This window comes from Orcinus orca, chromosome 2, assembly GCF_937001465.1.
Source record: "Orcinus orca chromosome 2, mOrcOrc1.1, whole genome shotgun sequence".
NCBI classification, from domain to species: Eukaryota; Metazoa; Chordata; class Mammalia; order Artiodactyla; family Delphinidae; genus Orcinus; species Orcinus orca.
Window position 1 is genome coordinate 123,313,743 of NC_064560.1, and position 15,342 is coordinate 123,329,084.

The window sequence follows — 15,342 nt, forward strand, 5'->3', positions numbered from 1 at the left end:
AGGGATTGGGCATGTCAGCCAACCAAGAGGTAAGTGAGATATAGGAGGTGGGGTAGAGTGTTCAGGCTGTGTCGTACTCCTTGTCACTCATGGAAAAACCAGTAACGTAGAGCAGCATTTTCAAACTGTCTTCCAAAGAGCCTCAGCCAAGGTGCCTCAGGAAAAGAAGGAAGAGTTAAGGATTCTCTTAACCCCAACATCTGCAAGCCTGCTTCAACCAGAAAAGCTTAATTTAATCTGTTTTATATATTGGGGTTTCATGAATGTTTTCATTTGGATAAAAAAAGCTCTGCTGTTTGGAAAAAAATGTTGGAAAACGCTATGTATGGAACGCAACGGAACCCACTGAATCTCTTAGGCGGGGAAGAGAAAAAAATATCCTTCCTGTTCGGGAGAATGAAAGCCAGCAGAAGTCTTCTTCCTAAAGAACTGCCTAGGGATATCTGGGAGATGAACAGCTGATTAAGAAGACAAGGCCTCTGAAAAGAATGGTTCTTCTGACAGCCATAGCCACCGGATTTCAGCTTTGGGGCTCAAATCAAAACACAGCCAGTTCTGCCACTCTCCTCTGCGTGGTACTTTCCAGATATGTTCTAAGCCTGGGAGATGGACAGTCTCTGACAAATACTCACAGACAGGCACCGTGGGGACAGATTCAGAGGAGCTGAAGTGTGGGAAAACTAAGTGCCCAGGGGGACATCCACTTACTTCCCTGTCCTAAAGTCAGGAATTACCTTACATTTCATTATGGTTCATTTTCTTTGTGGTCTTTCTGGGAATTATAACTGATCTTCCTGATTTGGGTCCTATTCTACTCTCCAATTTCTATTTGCTCTTACTACCCTAGAATGAAGATGAAATGAACCCAACTGATTACACCCTAAGGTTCCTCCCAATTTAATTCTGTGACTGCAATTAACATTTTCTTTGGGTCATCTGTTCTTTTCCTTTTCCTTTCTCTCCTATTCCAAATAACTGAAGTGTAACAAGATTGTCAACCTATTAACTTTTGAATAATTCTTAAGTATGAGGCTAGGTTACATTTTTAATGAAAAAAAGTCACACAGGCAACTAATGGATGTCTGGACACAGCTGATCTCAAATCATGGCTCAGGTTGGAATCTACGCTCCAAAGAGTGGGGTTAATTTTAGTATTTAAAAATGAGTAAATGGGGCTTCCCTGGTGGCGCAGTGGTTGAGAGTCCGCCTGCCGATGCAGGGGACACGGGTTCGTGCCCCAGTCCGGGAAGATCCCACATGCCGCGGAGCGGTTAGGCCCGTGAGCCATGGCCGGTGAGCCTGCGCGTCCGGAGCCTGCGCTCCGCACGGGAGAGGCCGCAACAGCGAGAGGCCCGCGTACCGGGAAGAAAAAAAAAAAATGAGTAGATGTTTTGGAAAAGGCAGAACTATGGAGACAATAAAAAGATGAGTGACTGTGGGGCAAGGAGGAGACGTGACTAGGCAGAGTGCAGAGGAGCTTTAGGGCAGTGAAAATACTCTGTATGATATTATAACGATGCATTACATTATTACGCAATTTGTCCGAACCCACAGAATGGACAACACTAACAGGGAACCCTAAGGTAAAAACTATGGACTCTGGGTAATTATGGTGTGTCAATAATATTCATCTTTGGTTGAAAAAAAAAAGTAGCATTATGATGAGTGATGTTGATAATGGAGGAGGCTACACATGTTTGGGGACAAGGAGATACATGGGAATTCTCTGTAGGAAATCCACCTACCTCTCAATTTTGTTGTAAACCTAGAACTGCTCTAAAAACATATTTTTAAAAAATGAAAAAAAACAGGTAGATGGCCCCCGCAAATTACCATTCTGTTTTAAATGCCTGTTGGTTTATTTATTAGAAATCCTCTAAATGAAAATGACCAATTCATTTCAGCAAGTGGAAAATAGACAATCTGGTTATATTAGCAGGACACACTTGCTAGTAAATCACTCAACTCTCGTAATGTTGACAATGGGACTGAGGAAGCGACTTCAGGATTACAGAAGTAAAGTTTTGCCTATAGAGCTACTAGCTTCAAAGAGGAAGCTCTGTTAGCCATCCAGTACAGTGTGACCTAAAAACATTAACCACTGCATGACCCAGACCATGTACACATCTTCACTGAAGATATTCCAAGTCAATGGCTTTGGGAACGTCAGTGGATGAAGGCAAAGAAAAGGGAGGCACTGCACGAATATAGTTCATAAAATGCATGTTGGCAAAAGCATGAAAGCTGACCAGCTGTAATGTAAATCTGTTTACAGAAGACTTGATATCAGTCATCGCTAAAGAGGTCAAACTAGTCTAGAAAGGGAACAGGGCAGGCTTCTGTGCACCAGTATGTGTAGTAATGGGCCTCTGAGTCAGCATGCTACAGGGAATAACACCCAAGTTCCCTAAAAAAACGGGATAAATAAAAGCTGAAGGTCCAAATCACTATGTCCTAAAATTAAAATTTAGAGACATGTGAACCAGAATCTACCAAGCACGAGAACTCTTCCTTCTGGTGGCTATTCTGAAATACACAGAAGAACGTGATCAGCAAAGGAGCATGAGAAAAACATGCCCTTGTCCACGGCCCCGTAAACTGTGGCCTGGGGCCCTTTGAAGGGTAGATACGGTTTTGTGGGATGACACCTACTGAAGATCATGCTTGTAAAGAAATAACTTCAGTCTGGCTTCCCAATGTGGGTTGACTTTACGAATCATTATTAGGGACACCTTCTTCTATAAGTAAATGGTACTATTTTTATGGTCTCCCTTTAGGAGAAGAAAATCAGAGACGGTGTATAAGAAGCTGCAGAGATGAAATACCAACTGACTAGCCACTCTTTTCCTGTGATCTCCTTGTAGCCTTGAACTAAGTAGCATTAGGTCAGGGAGCAAAGAATACTAACCAAAGAGACTTTGGGGAGGTGTGGGCGTGGCTTTATTGCTTAAGAAAGCTCAATAGCACATGGTTTTTTGTATTTTAGATGGAGAAGGTTGAGGGCAACATCCCAGTATTTTCCTCATTAGGATTCCCTGGTGTTAACATCGTAGGGGTTGTTTTTAACGTTGTGCTTTTAGAAGGCGTAGCCATGTCAGGCTACCCTTCCGGCCATTGCCTAGTAGCCTGGACATTAGAGGGAAGGCGTGTGAGCTTTGTGGCGTTTCTTTGCATCTTCTGATACTCCCACGCCTCCACAGATACTGTCCTCAGTTCATTGAGGACACTGAGGTTGTTTCTCCACAGTTGGGGGAAAGGGGGTTAACATCCAGCTTCGGTTCTAAATAAGTAAATGCAATCAGGGAGGCCTGCCAGGGGCCTTGGGAACTGCCCTTATTTCTACCCACCTTGACAACAGTCCCTCACGAGGTATTTCTGAATTCTTGATATAACTACTACACAGCGATAACAGTCATGAAAGCCAATGAAATAAAGTCACTCTTTATGGTCAGTAAAGAACCAACGACACAATACATGTATAACTGAATCGCTGTGCTGTCCACCTGAAACTAACACAGTGCCGTAAATCAACTCTACTTCAATTAAAAAAAAACCCAACAACACAAAGACTAAATTCATTAACCCCTCAGTGTAAAGGGACATTTCTTCCTCACTGCTGCAGCTGATGGAAACATCATGGACTCATCTATGTGGAATGCTTGCAACGGGTAAGAAAATAAAACTCAGAGAAGACAGCCATAGACAATATGAAATAATGGGTAGCCTCGAAATCATTTATCTCAGGCAGGCCAGCAGGGCCACAGACTTGGACAGACACACACTCTTCTATGCTTATTCCCTCTTCAGAGTCTGACCCTTGACCTTGACTAACCCTTCCATCCCTGTGTCCCCCAGGGCAGTCTCACTAGCAGCCATGGTAAGACAGACCAGCAGGAAAGTAAGGCAGGTCTTAGACTTAAAAGACTTAGCTCCTTACACATCAGAATCTAGCCTCTCAGTGATTCCATGATAAATTAGCCCATCACTTCCACTTCCTACATTTGACAACTTTCCCTACCTCATTCCTAAGATATTTTTCTATTTACAATGAAGGAAGTCCTCCTAGAGACCACATTTCACCAGCTACACAATCAGCCACTTGATAGCTTTTGCGGGTTATCACTTGTAGTTCCCAAACACACTTTGACTTCAAATGATTAATTGCAGAACAAAGACCGCTTCCGTTTGCAGAGCGTCTCCCCCAGGCCACAGGGGAGTGGAAGTGGCGGGGGGGGGGGGGGGGGGGTGTCCTGGACTTGCCCTGGAATGCATGATCAGTTAAAGCCAATCACTCTGCACTTGGTAGACGAAACACCCTGAGCCGCCCGGGCGATTTACGTGTGGAGTGAGAGGTAACAGCATTGCGTTTCCTTGTTCGGGGAGAGGCGTCTGGGAGGCAGCCTGGAAACTCAAGCCGGCCCTGGGACATAAATCTGCAAGTTTAATTGCAATGCATTGCTTGTCTTTGGAAGACATTTCCAATCCTGATAATGAAGACATGCACGTGCTTGTAGATGCCAACTCCCGCCCCCGCTCCCGCCTTGGTTTTGAAACCTTTACCACCTACCAAGTCTCACCAAAAACTGGAACTGATCAGAGCCTGTTCGCAGGGGTGACTAAAACGAAAAGGGGGAGGAAGCAGGGGAGATTGGGTGGAGCAGGCAGCCTTTCTGGCGCCCCTCAAATCATACTGCCCAGGCAGCCCCCTATTCCATCTATTCTCTGCCCAAGGCAGGAGCTGTCAGGAGTGCCACAGATAAGCAACTTAGAAGTATTCTAGCTGAATGAAGGAGACTTACTTTGGGTTTCCATTGCTGTCTGCCAGGCTAGGGAAAGAGTGCGTGGACGCGTGCTCTCAAAGGTTCTTATGTGAGCTCTGAAGAGGTGTGAGGCTTGACACAGCCTGAATCCCAAGGACCTTCACTCCCTTCTTTCTTTCTTTCTTTTTTTTTTTTTTTTAAGACAAATTGAAAGTAATACAGGCAAGAACAGAGAAGGTGACTGTTTTACCCCATTAACTAGTCTTTCTTGTTTTGAACATGTCTATCCTCTTTAACCAAGCTATAAAGATTTTAGATACTTGAGCAAAAGCAACCCATATGGGATATGTTTGGGGAATTCTACCACCAAAGTCTAAATAAATAAGATCTCTCATCTATCAGCAGTAGACAGCAAATTCCGTAATCAATTTCAACGTGGCAAACGAAAACACAGTGACTGTTTATTTGTTCGACAAATATTAATTGAGCACTCACTACGTATAAGGAAATATAAGATGCTAGAGAGAGAACAAAGAAGTATGAGGCATTGCCCTTGTCTTCTACAGCTTATGATTTATTTGAGGGGGAAGTGTCCATAAGAAAATGAATGAAAAAGAAATCACTCATGCCAAAATTAAAGAGATAGTAACCATCTCCCCCTGCCCCCGTTTTGGAGGAAAGATAGCTCACAGAGATTGGGGAAAGCTTTATGAAGGAGGCATTGTGATCGCCAGATTACACTCTTCCAGAATAGGGTCTCCTAGCTTGTACAGCACTTAAGAATGAATAGGTATTCTGAAAGTACGTGCTTAACTCAAGCTGATTAAGTGGTGCGCGTTTATGTTATGGGAATGCAAAGTGCAAATGAGATGAGAGACGGTGTGTACTCCGAGGATGCACAGGAAACACAGCAATTAGGCTGGCCCCTGAGGTCATACTATGTGATTCCTCCAAAATGTGAGTTGAGCCTTCCAAGCCCAGGCCTTTGCCATGTGATCTCCAAGATGTCCTTACCCCTTTCATCTCTACTTAGCTGACTGAATTCATTTGCTCTGTCAATGTCCAGCTTATTTCCCACCTAAAACCACAGGAAATCAGGGCTGGAAGAGACCTTCACCATCACCTGAGTCTAATAGTTCCTAAACTTGGCTGCACGTAGTAAGAATCCCTTGGGAAGATGAACTTCTTCCTCCCATCTCCAAAGCTGACCTGATAGATTTCAGCAAGGGATGAAGCCAAGGTATTTACTGAAGCAACCAAACACAAAATGTGTTCTTACTCATCCTCTCTACAAAGAGCTTTCTAAAACTGCAGATCCCTAGGTTCTAATCCTCTGGGATTCTGATTTGGTAGATCTGCTTACTTTTTTACAAAGCTCTCCAGGTGATTTGGAAGACCTGCCAGATTGGGGAGCAGCTGACATCCAACATTCCCGTACTGGCTTCTGAATCCCTTCTACAACTTCTGTGGAGGGTGGCCCCGTTTATGGCTAACCATCTTCCCAAAGCCCTCCCTGGCCTCCTCATTCCTTAGGAATCATTTCCTCCTCCAAACTCACACTGCCCAGGATCTTCAGTGCTCAGTACTATGTTGTGAAGTCCTTTCTCTATCAGTAAACAATTAGCGGGCTCTGTGCTGGAGAATGCACCATAGAAGATACGGTAAGGAATGGGTTTATGTCCTAAAGGTGGAAAAAGACACGTAAAGTACTAAAGTAACAAGTTGGAAGGAATTAAGTGCAAAAGGATTGTAAGAAAAATATGCTATCCGAGACCAGAGAAAGATGTAATTCTTTTCCTTAGGGGTATTTCAGAAGATTTTTAGGGGAGAGGTTTTGGAGGTCGCCCTTAGAAGATGACTATGTTTTGACCAGCAGGAAATAACTGGGACAATGCAATGTAAAGAAATTACCCAATGAGAACACCAGGCAAGAATATGTAGATGTGAGAAACACTGAGTCAATATCATGGGTATGTGGGGGATGAAGATATGGGAAATGAGGTTGGAAAGTGAGTTAAGGCAAGTTTTTGGAGGCTCATGCTCTAATTTGGGAGAAATACAGAATACTTGAAAAAGCTCAAACTTTAGTGTCACATAAGACCTAGGTCATTATCCCCATTCTGTTGCTTAGGAGTGAAACTGTGATGTTGGTAATTCGCTTACTCTCTCCTCTGCTTATCTGCACAATAGGAATACATTTTTTCAGGGCTGTTGTAAGGCCCCCAAAGTTAATGAATATAAGTACCAATCACGGCTGATTTTCTTCCCTTTATTTCAGAACAGAATATACTTAAACAGGATATGTTCAAAGAAATAGATGTGATCTAACTTGTTTTAGAAAGATAGCTGGATACAATATTAAGGGCCAATGAAGAGGAAATAGAAAAACTATAGGCAGAGAGAACAGTCAGAAGGATGTAGCAATAATCCAGGTGAGAGACGAGGTCCCGAACTAGGCAAAGCCACCGAGAAAACAGGATGAAAAAGAATAACCACTAAGGAGGCAAAACTGAGAAGTTAGCCGCGGGTGGAAAGTGAATCTTGGAGCATTAAAGACAGTTCAGGTTTCCAGCCTGCCTTTGGCTACTAGGAGGAGGAGAAGGGTGCAAGTGAAATTTAGGGACCCTCAGAGTAGGCATACTGAATTGCAGATGAAAGTTGGGCAGCCGGTGGGAACGTTTAGCGTGAAGTAGGAGATCTAAGACTTAGAACTAAGAGGTTGTTTCTGGGTAGGAGGACTTGGCAAAGAGGTGACAGGTGAAGCGATGAGAATGGTTGGGATTAACTAGGGATAGAGTACAACCTTAGTATTTTAGAGCAGAAAAGAGGAACAGAGATCTGAACCCTGGGGAAGGTCCACACTTAAGGAATAGAAGAAAAAGATGAACCGATGAAGGAAAAAGAAGAGTGGCGGTCACCTTTGCAGAAGGAAACCCAGAATACCCTCAGAGCATCTTCAAGATGGAAGAAACTATCATCACTGTCAAAAGCTAGTAGTGCCAAGGAGTTAGTTGTCTGATTTCACAAATGGGAAAGGTGGCAAAGTCTGCCGGTAGTCTCAACATCCATTTCTTCTGCTCCCTTTAGTAATGGAACCCATGAGTCTTCAGCTGGGCCCATGGCTCCCAGATAAACTTGCATTTCCTGGTCTCCCTTGCATATAGCCGTGAGACTAAGTTTTGCTCAATGAAATACGTGTACCTTCCAGGTCCACCCCCCTTTAAAGGAAATGGTGTGCCCTCCCCTTTCTACTGGCAGGAACTCAGCAGCAGTGGTGCTGGCGGACGTGATGTGACTCATCTTTACATTTGTGAACAAGGACCACACCTAATGATGGTGGCCACAAGAGAAGAGGAATCTGGGTTCTGAACTTCTAAACAATTTATACTCAGATTGTTAGGCAAAAGTAAAATAAATTTTTCTTGTTTAAGCAACAGTTACTTTGGTCTTTGTTATGGCAGCCGAGGCTTTATTCTTACTGATACAGAAAGTAGTGGATGTGTGTTATGGAAAAAGAAATGAGGAAATGTATATAAACTCTTCTTTTAAGAAGATGGAAGGAACAGGAGATCGCTAGTTTCCAGAGGAAAGAGGGTCAAAAGAGGTGTTTTAATTTTTAAGAATCAATGATCCCATAATTTTTACCATTTAGAAGTCTGCTATCCCCTCTCCTTACTCATGGCATATTTTTAATTTTGCAGAAGTAGTTTTAAATTCATTGCTTGGGAAATAAGTGGGTTTTATTCTTTGTGATTACAATAATCACACATTCTGTTTGTAAGTTAGCTTGTTGGGACATTTACTGTTTGTGTATTTGTACAGAACTGCCTTCAAATGTGACTTAGGAAAATTCAAAGTTTTGCCGAGTAACTTGGGGGTGATTATTCGTATTATTAAAGGGGTCCTTTAACATATGAAGCTTCTTAGCAGTTAAGTGTATATAAATCATTTAACCACATAACAGAGGGTTAGGGTAACTTGTTAGACGTTACTGTAATGATCATGATTGAATAAATAAAAATTTTAGTTTATGGAACTTTTTCCAGGAATAACTATCATATAAAGAGAGGAATTCCTGCGATGTCTACACTGCAATCAACGGCTTCTTTGTGGGTTGAGTGATGGCCTCTCTAAGTCCCCAGCTCCTGGTCCTACAGTGACCTGAGCAGTGAGCCCTGAGAACAGCTTTGAGATAACTCCACTCCACAACAGCTCTGCTGTCAAGGGTATGGCAGTTGCAAAATTAACCATAATAACTGCAAGTAATACACCTAAAACAAAAACTCTGTTGTTATTTAGCTGAACTAAAACCCCCCAAACTAACCATCCATTCCCCCATGGTGTAAATTATGTATATAATGAAATGTCTTATTTGCATTTCACATAAAATTCACCAAACTCCTTATTCACTCATTATTTACCCATTATGGGTTTTTAAATGGTACTTTTAAAGTCTGCTTTGGCTCAGGGTTGAATTATTTGCCAAGACTTTATTCCTGGAGTCATGAGCCCCCTAGGACTTCTTTACCTTTTGCAAATTCATAGCTCATTGTGTAGGGAGTAGTCGTTTGTGGTCTCTGTGTGTGCATGTGTGGGCATATGTGGGGAACAGTCTTAACATATTCTAAATAGTGGAAAACTTCATAAGGAAGGGTTGTAATCCCAGAATAATTAAACAGGAAAAAAAAAAAGGAAAAGAAAAAGCAGAAAATGAGTAAAGAATAGTCAATAAAGGTAGCAGCAAAAATTAGGTTATCTCCTTGCAACTATGCATATGCTCGAATAATCTGTTGATTTAATAGGTGGAAGAAATGTGTGTTGCAAAAATTCATTGACTGGTTTGGCTGTCAAGAGACACAAATACAAAACTGCATGAAAAGGTAAAATTGAGGCAAAGCTGCCTCTCATCTCGATGAACTTGCATAAACCAGTAAACGCAATGTTGGATGCAGATGAAAATATTTTTGTGTGTATACTTTCAGTTAAAAAAATGTGGTCGGGCTTCCCTGGTGGCGCAGTGGTTGAGAGTCCGCCTGCCGATGCAGGGGACGCGGGTTCGTGCCCAGGTCTGGGAGGATCCCACATGCCGCGGAGCGGCTGGGCCCGTGAGCCATGGCCGCTGAGCCTGCGCGTCCGGAGCCTGTGCTCCGCAACGGGAGAGGCCGCAACAGTGAGAGGCCCGCGTAAGGGGGAAAAAAAAAAAAAAAAAAGTGGTCTTCAAGACCAACCTTAGTATTTTAGGGGAGGAACTGGGAATGTAAGCCAAGGAAGCTGTAGACATTTACCAAGTCCAAGAGGACAGTGAAAATTCTCCCTGGCCCCAAATCTCTTCCCCACTCGCCACCAGACCTTGGCTTGGAATGTCTTTCAGCATCATCCCCTCTGAGCTCAAGAGCAAAGGTGAGGGGCGTTATCTCAGACATAAAACAGTTTCTCAAAATATTAAAAAAAAAAAAAGTAGTTTCTAGATTCACAGAGATTTTGAGCTAGAAAATATCTTAGTGAACATTTGGTTCCTGCTTCATCCCAATACATACATTTTACAGATATGATATTTGGGTCCTCCAGGCAATAAGTGACTGGCCCAAGATCACAAAGCAAATGAATGGCATAAAAATGCTGGGTTTCAACTCTCTCTCTAGAGGTCTTTTTTACACTACTGAGCACTGCCAGTAAGTACTCAGCAGGGGTAAGAGAAGGACCTGGTATACCTCACTGGAGGATGAGTTCTAGTACTAGGGGCACCATGAGGACTGAATGGGTCACAGACTGAAGGTCTAGGGAGCGAGGCGCTCTGGATTTGGGCCTAGACTCAGAAGTTTTCTATTTTGCCTAATATTGGCATACACGACAAGCGAAGTTGCATGCCATTAATATACCATCATACAGTAGCCTGCTCTTCTACTGAGAGTTAATCTGCAGGTAAACCATATTCCCAGTGAAATACGATGTCTATTCTACTCAAATACAGAATTGTGTCCTGATACCAGCTTAATAATAGGGGGTTTATCATTCATTTTCAAGGCACAAGCACACTGGACGTTTTTATCAGTCACCTGTGTGTTCAGACATCATTCTGGGTCTCATGAAGGGTAGCTGTTACCCTGCTGTGGAGCTGCACCATTTCGATTTTGCATCAAGCTAATGTGCGTCCCTGGAAACCATACTAAACAGAACAAGAAGTAAATATTCTCTATCCCTTAAAATTGACCTCAAGTGACCTAAAGTAGTTTTCAAAACTTCCATTTCATTTGGAAGTGAATCTGTCTCTTTGAAAATACTATTATTGATCCTTAATTTTTCTCAGTGATTTTTCGGGTTTAGTTGGCCTTCAAATACCTTTGAAATTCCTTTGGATGGGATCCCAAACTATAGTGGTTTTTTTCCCCTAATAATTACAAGCTATGAGGTTTTCATTTGATTATGAATTTAATTTTTGAGGATGTCTTCATAGTATCTTACGCTACCTCCTGACATTTAGTGTTGTTGGGATTTGCTGGAGAAGTACAATAAAAAATGACAATATCAAACATCATTAAATATGGGTCAAGACAAAGCAATCATATTGTTTATCATTTGATTGTAATAGAAGAATTCAATTTGCTTATGTCACCACAACGAATACGTGATTCCAATCGTTTAAAAGCTAAAACCCTTAGCAGATAGAGAACAACTGAAAAAAATCCTCACTTCACGAGAAAACCCTGGATATTAACCAGTTTACTGAACTGGATGAGCAGTAATATATATAATGCGCTAACATTTCTTAACAAAAAGATTTTTGTAAACAGGCTGCTTCCACAAATACTTTATGAGCCATCATTAACTTTCAGAGATGTTGTTTTAGGTTGGAAACCTTGGTGATCTATCTCACAAAGCACGGCTGGAATGAAGAAACCCCTGAAATTGCTAAATGAGAAGACCTGAAAAGGGTCCCGGGAAGTCATGACCCTTTAAAGGTGTTGGTTTACAGAGTGTGAAGTAGGCAATTCACCAGCTATACCCAGGAAGCAGCACAGCAAGTGCCCATCACTAGGAATCAGAGAACAGGTCATTCTGAAGGGTGGTTGGAACCACCGCAGGCCCACAATGAGTGTGGTCTAACTTCTGTGATAGGGAAAAACTCCTCCACGTGGAATACGGTTCACGATTTCAATAGAAGATTATTCAAATGAAAAGCAATTCATTACCGTCTCTTTTGGTTTTTTGGGACCATTTTTAGGGCTTCGACAACAAGGACAGATTCACTAAGGGCTAGGATCAAAATCTCAGGTGTAAAATCTTTAGCAAAGGCTGGAGCTTCAGGGCCCTCTGAGGGGCTCTCTGGCCTTCGGGTGTGGATGTGGAGAGCTGACTGGCCAGCTGCTACCTTGTTAGAGAGAGAGGAACGTGGCTCTGTCACTTTTCCTCTGAGGCTCACAAAACACAGAAGCTTATTTTAGCTTCAAGGGCTAAACAAGAGATTGCAGGGTGAGAACAATGAGTGGGATGTCAAGATTTTTAGGGTTGTTTTTTTCCTGTTATTATCAACAATCTATTTTCTTAACAATGTCACTTAACTTTTCTCTGCTTCATTTTATCCCTATAATGGATATACTCAGTTTAACTTCCAAGTTCCCAAAGAGTTAATGGTGGCAAGATGTGTTGATAAATATTTTTAAAGCTCTTTGACTTCCTTAGAAAGAAAGCAGGCTTGTGAAAAAATTCCCTGAGAAAATATTTAGAGATTCAGTAAGACTGAGTCAAGAAATCTCTAAATTATGAGCTCTTAAAAGTAGCTTTTTAAGGTAAAACATATTAGTGTACTGTGTGTGTGTGTGTCTGCGTAGATATATTATGTGCATACCGTTTCTCTGATTACAAAGTAAAGAGCAAAAATAACTGAATTTTGGAATTTCAGGTCTCAATGTTTAGTGAGATATAGATGCTACAATTAAACCACTTCCCTTCATTTGTAGAATTTGTCTCCGACTCCACTTTGAATGACACTCTCATACATCTGTTCTGCAGGAGTAGTAGCAAGACCTGTTTGAAGTTTAAATCCATGACACCCTTTGTAGAACAGTGGCAACCTGATCAAAACACTGATCAAGCAGAAATGCTTTTGTGTTCTGATCAACAGGGCCCAATTCAGTCTCTCTCTAAGGAGAACGCACACACACACACACACACACACTCTCCCTAGATTCAGGGCCGAGGTTTTCCTTCTACCCCCAACTAATAAAATCAGGAGGCTGCAATGAGGCGAGCGGCACGCAGTTTGATGTCCTCAGCAGGATACAGGGAGTCAGAAGTGGCGCTGTAAATCCAGAGCGGGGCTTCAACACCGTGTTAAGTGTGGCCCGACTCTCAGAGATTTCCCTTTGATGCAAGTTCAGTATATTAATGGGAAAAGCATTCACTTTTATTTGTCTGTACTGTCTGCGACAGCAAGGCTGCCTCATTTAGCCTGGGCCAACATGAAAATACACAGAAAAGCAATCTGCTGCTAATTAGCACAGCTCCCCTTTCATTTACTAGCTAGTAATTGGAAGGGGTTAAGAAAGTGTAACTTATCAGATCACGTGAGTGTATTTGCTTGTGCAGACAGCAAACCTCCCCCAAATTTCCCTATGAACTCTGAGGCAGTAATCCTTCCTCGACATCCACTTGATCTGAAAGGCGATACTGACACGGGTGAGGTGCACACACTTTGTTAGGTTTGAGAGGGAGGTTTCCTAAGACCCCCGAATGGGGTGTTAATCAATCTATTAGAGCCTTACCTTTCTTTAGATATGTTTTTACTCTCCCGTTTCCAGATTGTCTTGAAGTCACTGCAGAACTCATACCACACCATAAACACGTAGTTGGGTGTGATCTCCTTCTCACCAGACTTTGGCTTCATCCCAAAATATCCTACTGTTGTTTCAAAACTGCAAATGTAGAGAAAAAAACAGTGAGGTAGGAGGGTGAGAGGCTGTCAACGCTAATACCCATTAGGGGAGGCGAGGGGACACCGGGAGAGTTTCTCCCACACGCTTCGCTTCTCTTTAGCACAGAAGCCCAGGCTTGAGTCACTGTGGCTTCTCCTAAGCCTCAGTAAGACCTACGTGTTCAAGCCAATTATCTAAGAAATGTAACATGATTGGGGATACTCCTGGGCACATCTTATCTGTATAAAACCAGCATGTATAATTCCAGGGTGTATGTAGGTAAAACTTTTGGGGTTTGTTCTTCATCTCAAATCCATGTCATTTACCTGCTCTTTGTGTTATGTTGAATGATCACATGGAACGCTAGTGACATGTTGGTTCTGTATCAGCAGCAGTGGACAGTTAGAGAGCCCGTGGGGAATCATCAATCTGTTGAGGGCCTCACAGAAAATCAAGAGACTGTTCTATCCTTATTCTGGCATCTGCTGGCTTTATAATCTTGGGTCAATCATTCAACACTGAGCTCTCAGTTTTTTCAAGGGTAAAATAAGAGACGTAGACCAAATGATATTTAAGAAAGCTACATTTTAAAGCTTGATGTGATACAGGAATACAAACCATCAATGTACAAAAATACATATAATTGGAGGAAAAACCATTTTTGATCTTAAAAAATGATCTTTAACCCAGTCAGAAAAGAACCCAGGTTTTACAAGGGTGATTCCCAGATATCACTAAGAACCTCCTGACCTACCCCTTGGAGGTTCATTCCCAGATGACTACCCAGGCCTCCCAAGCAGCCCTTCTTGGAGGCACTAGCTTTGCAGCAATTTATAGCTCTGCCCTCATTCCTTCTCCCCACCCACTCCAAGCCCCACAAGCTCCTTTGCCATGAGCAGGAACACTTAAATAAACGGGCCCCTTTTCTAGGGTGTTGGAAACTAATCAAAGCAGGAATGGCTGGCCAGGTTTATTACTCAATGCTCTATCATCTGTTCAGACACAGCGTTGGTTTTTTTTTTTGTGGCCATCCTGAATACTGAGTTTCTAATGGAACGCTATTCAATGGCGATTGTAAAACCCTGAAGCCCCATTACTGTTACGGAGCATACTTTCAACTCAGTCTCAGTTATTGGGCACTATGTATCTCATAAGATTTTATCACATTTCACAGATGAACTGTTAATTGATTCCATGGCTATGATTAGGTGAGATCCAAGCTGGAGCTGCAGCTCTGAGTCCCATAAATTCTTTGTGCTTCTGTAAATAATAAATCTGTTTTTAATGCAAATTAAAACTACTGGTCAGGGAATTTTGGCTCCCAGTTATTAAAAGACTAGAAGTGCATAGGTGGAGAAAGGCAATAATTGCAGTAATTTCTTGAGGGACTTCTCTTATAATTCCAAACACACATATTTTGGAGCAAAACCAGAAAGTAGCAATGTCCACTTTTGCCCAGGCATGACTCCTAATTCTGTGGCAGTCAAAACGCTGAATATACTTTTTATTTCATTCAAAATGAAAATTACATTGATTGTAGCATGGAAATTCATAAGCAGAGAGTTCTGTAACCTAAAGGAACAGGCCATGGATTTCTTATGGAGTCACGGGCCTTTAGAACTGGAAGGGATGGACCTGTCAGTCTGTCCAATGTTCCCATCTTACAGCTG

At 42.3% G+C, this 15,342-nt stretch overlaps 1 protein-coding gene across 2 annotated transcripts in view; it reads right to left on the bottom strand.

The window, feature by feature from the left end:
* Positions 1-15,342, bottom strand: part of FMN1 (formin 1) — a 424,285-nt gene that overhangs the window by 12,929 nt on the left and 396,014 nt on the right. For both annotated transcript variants that reach the window (XM_012534548.3, XM_004274037.3), the window contains one exon: positions 13,523-13,672. In XM_012534548.3, coding sequence (XP_012390002.2) covers positions 13,523-13,672 — 150 coding nt within the window. The remainder of the gene's footprint in view (positions 1-13,522; positions 13,673-15,342) is intronic.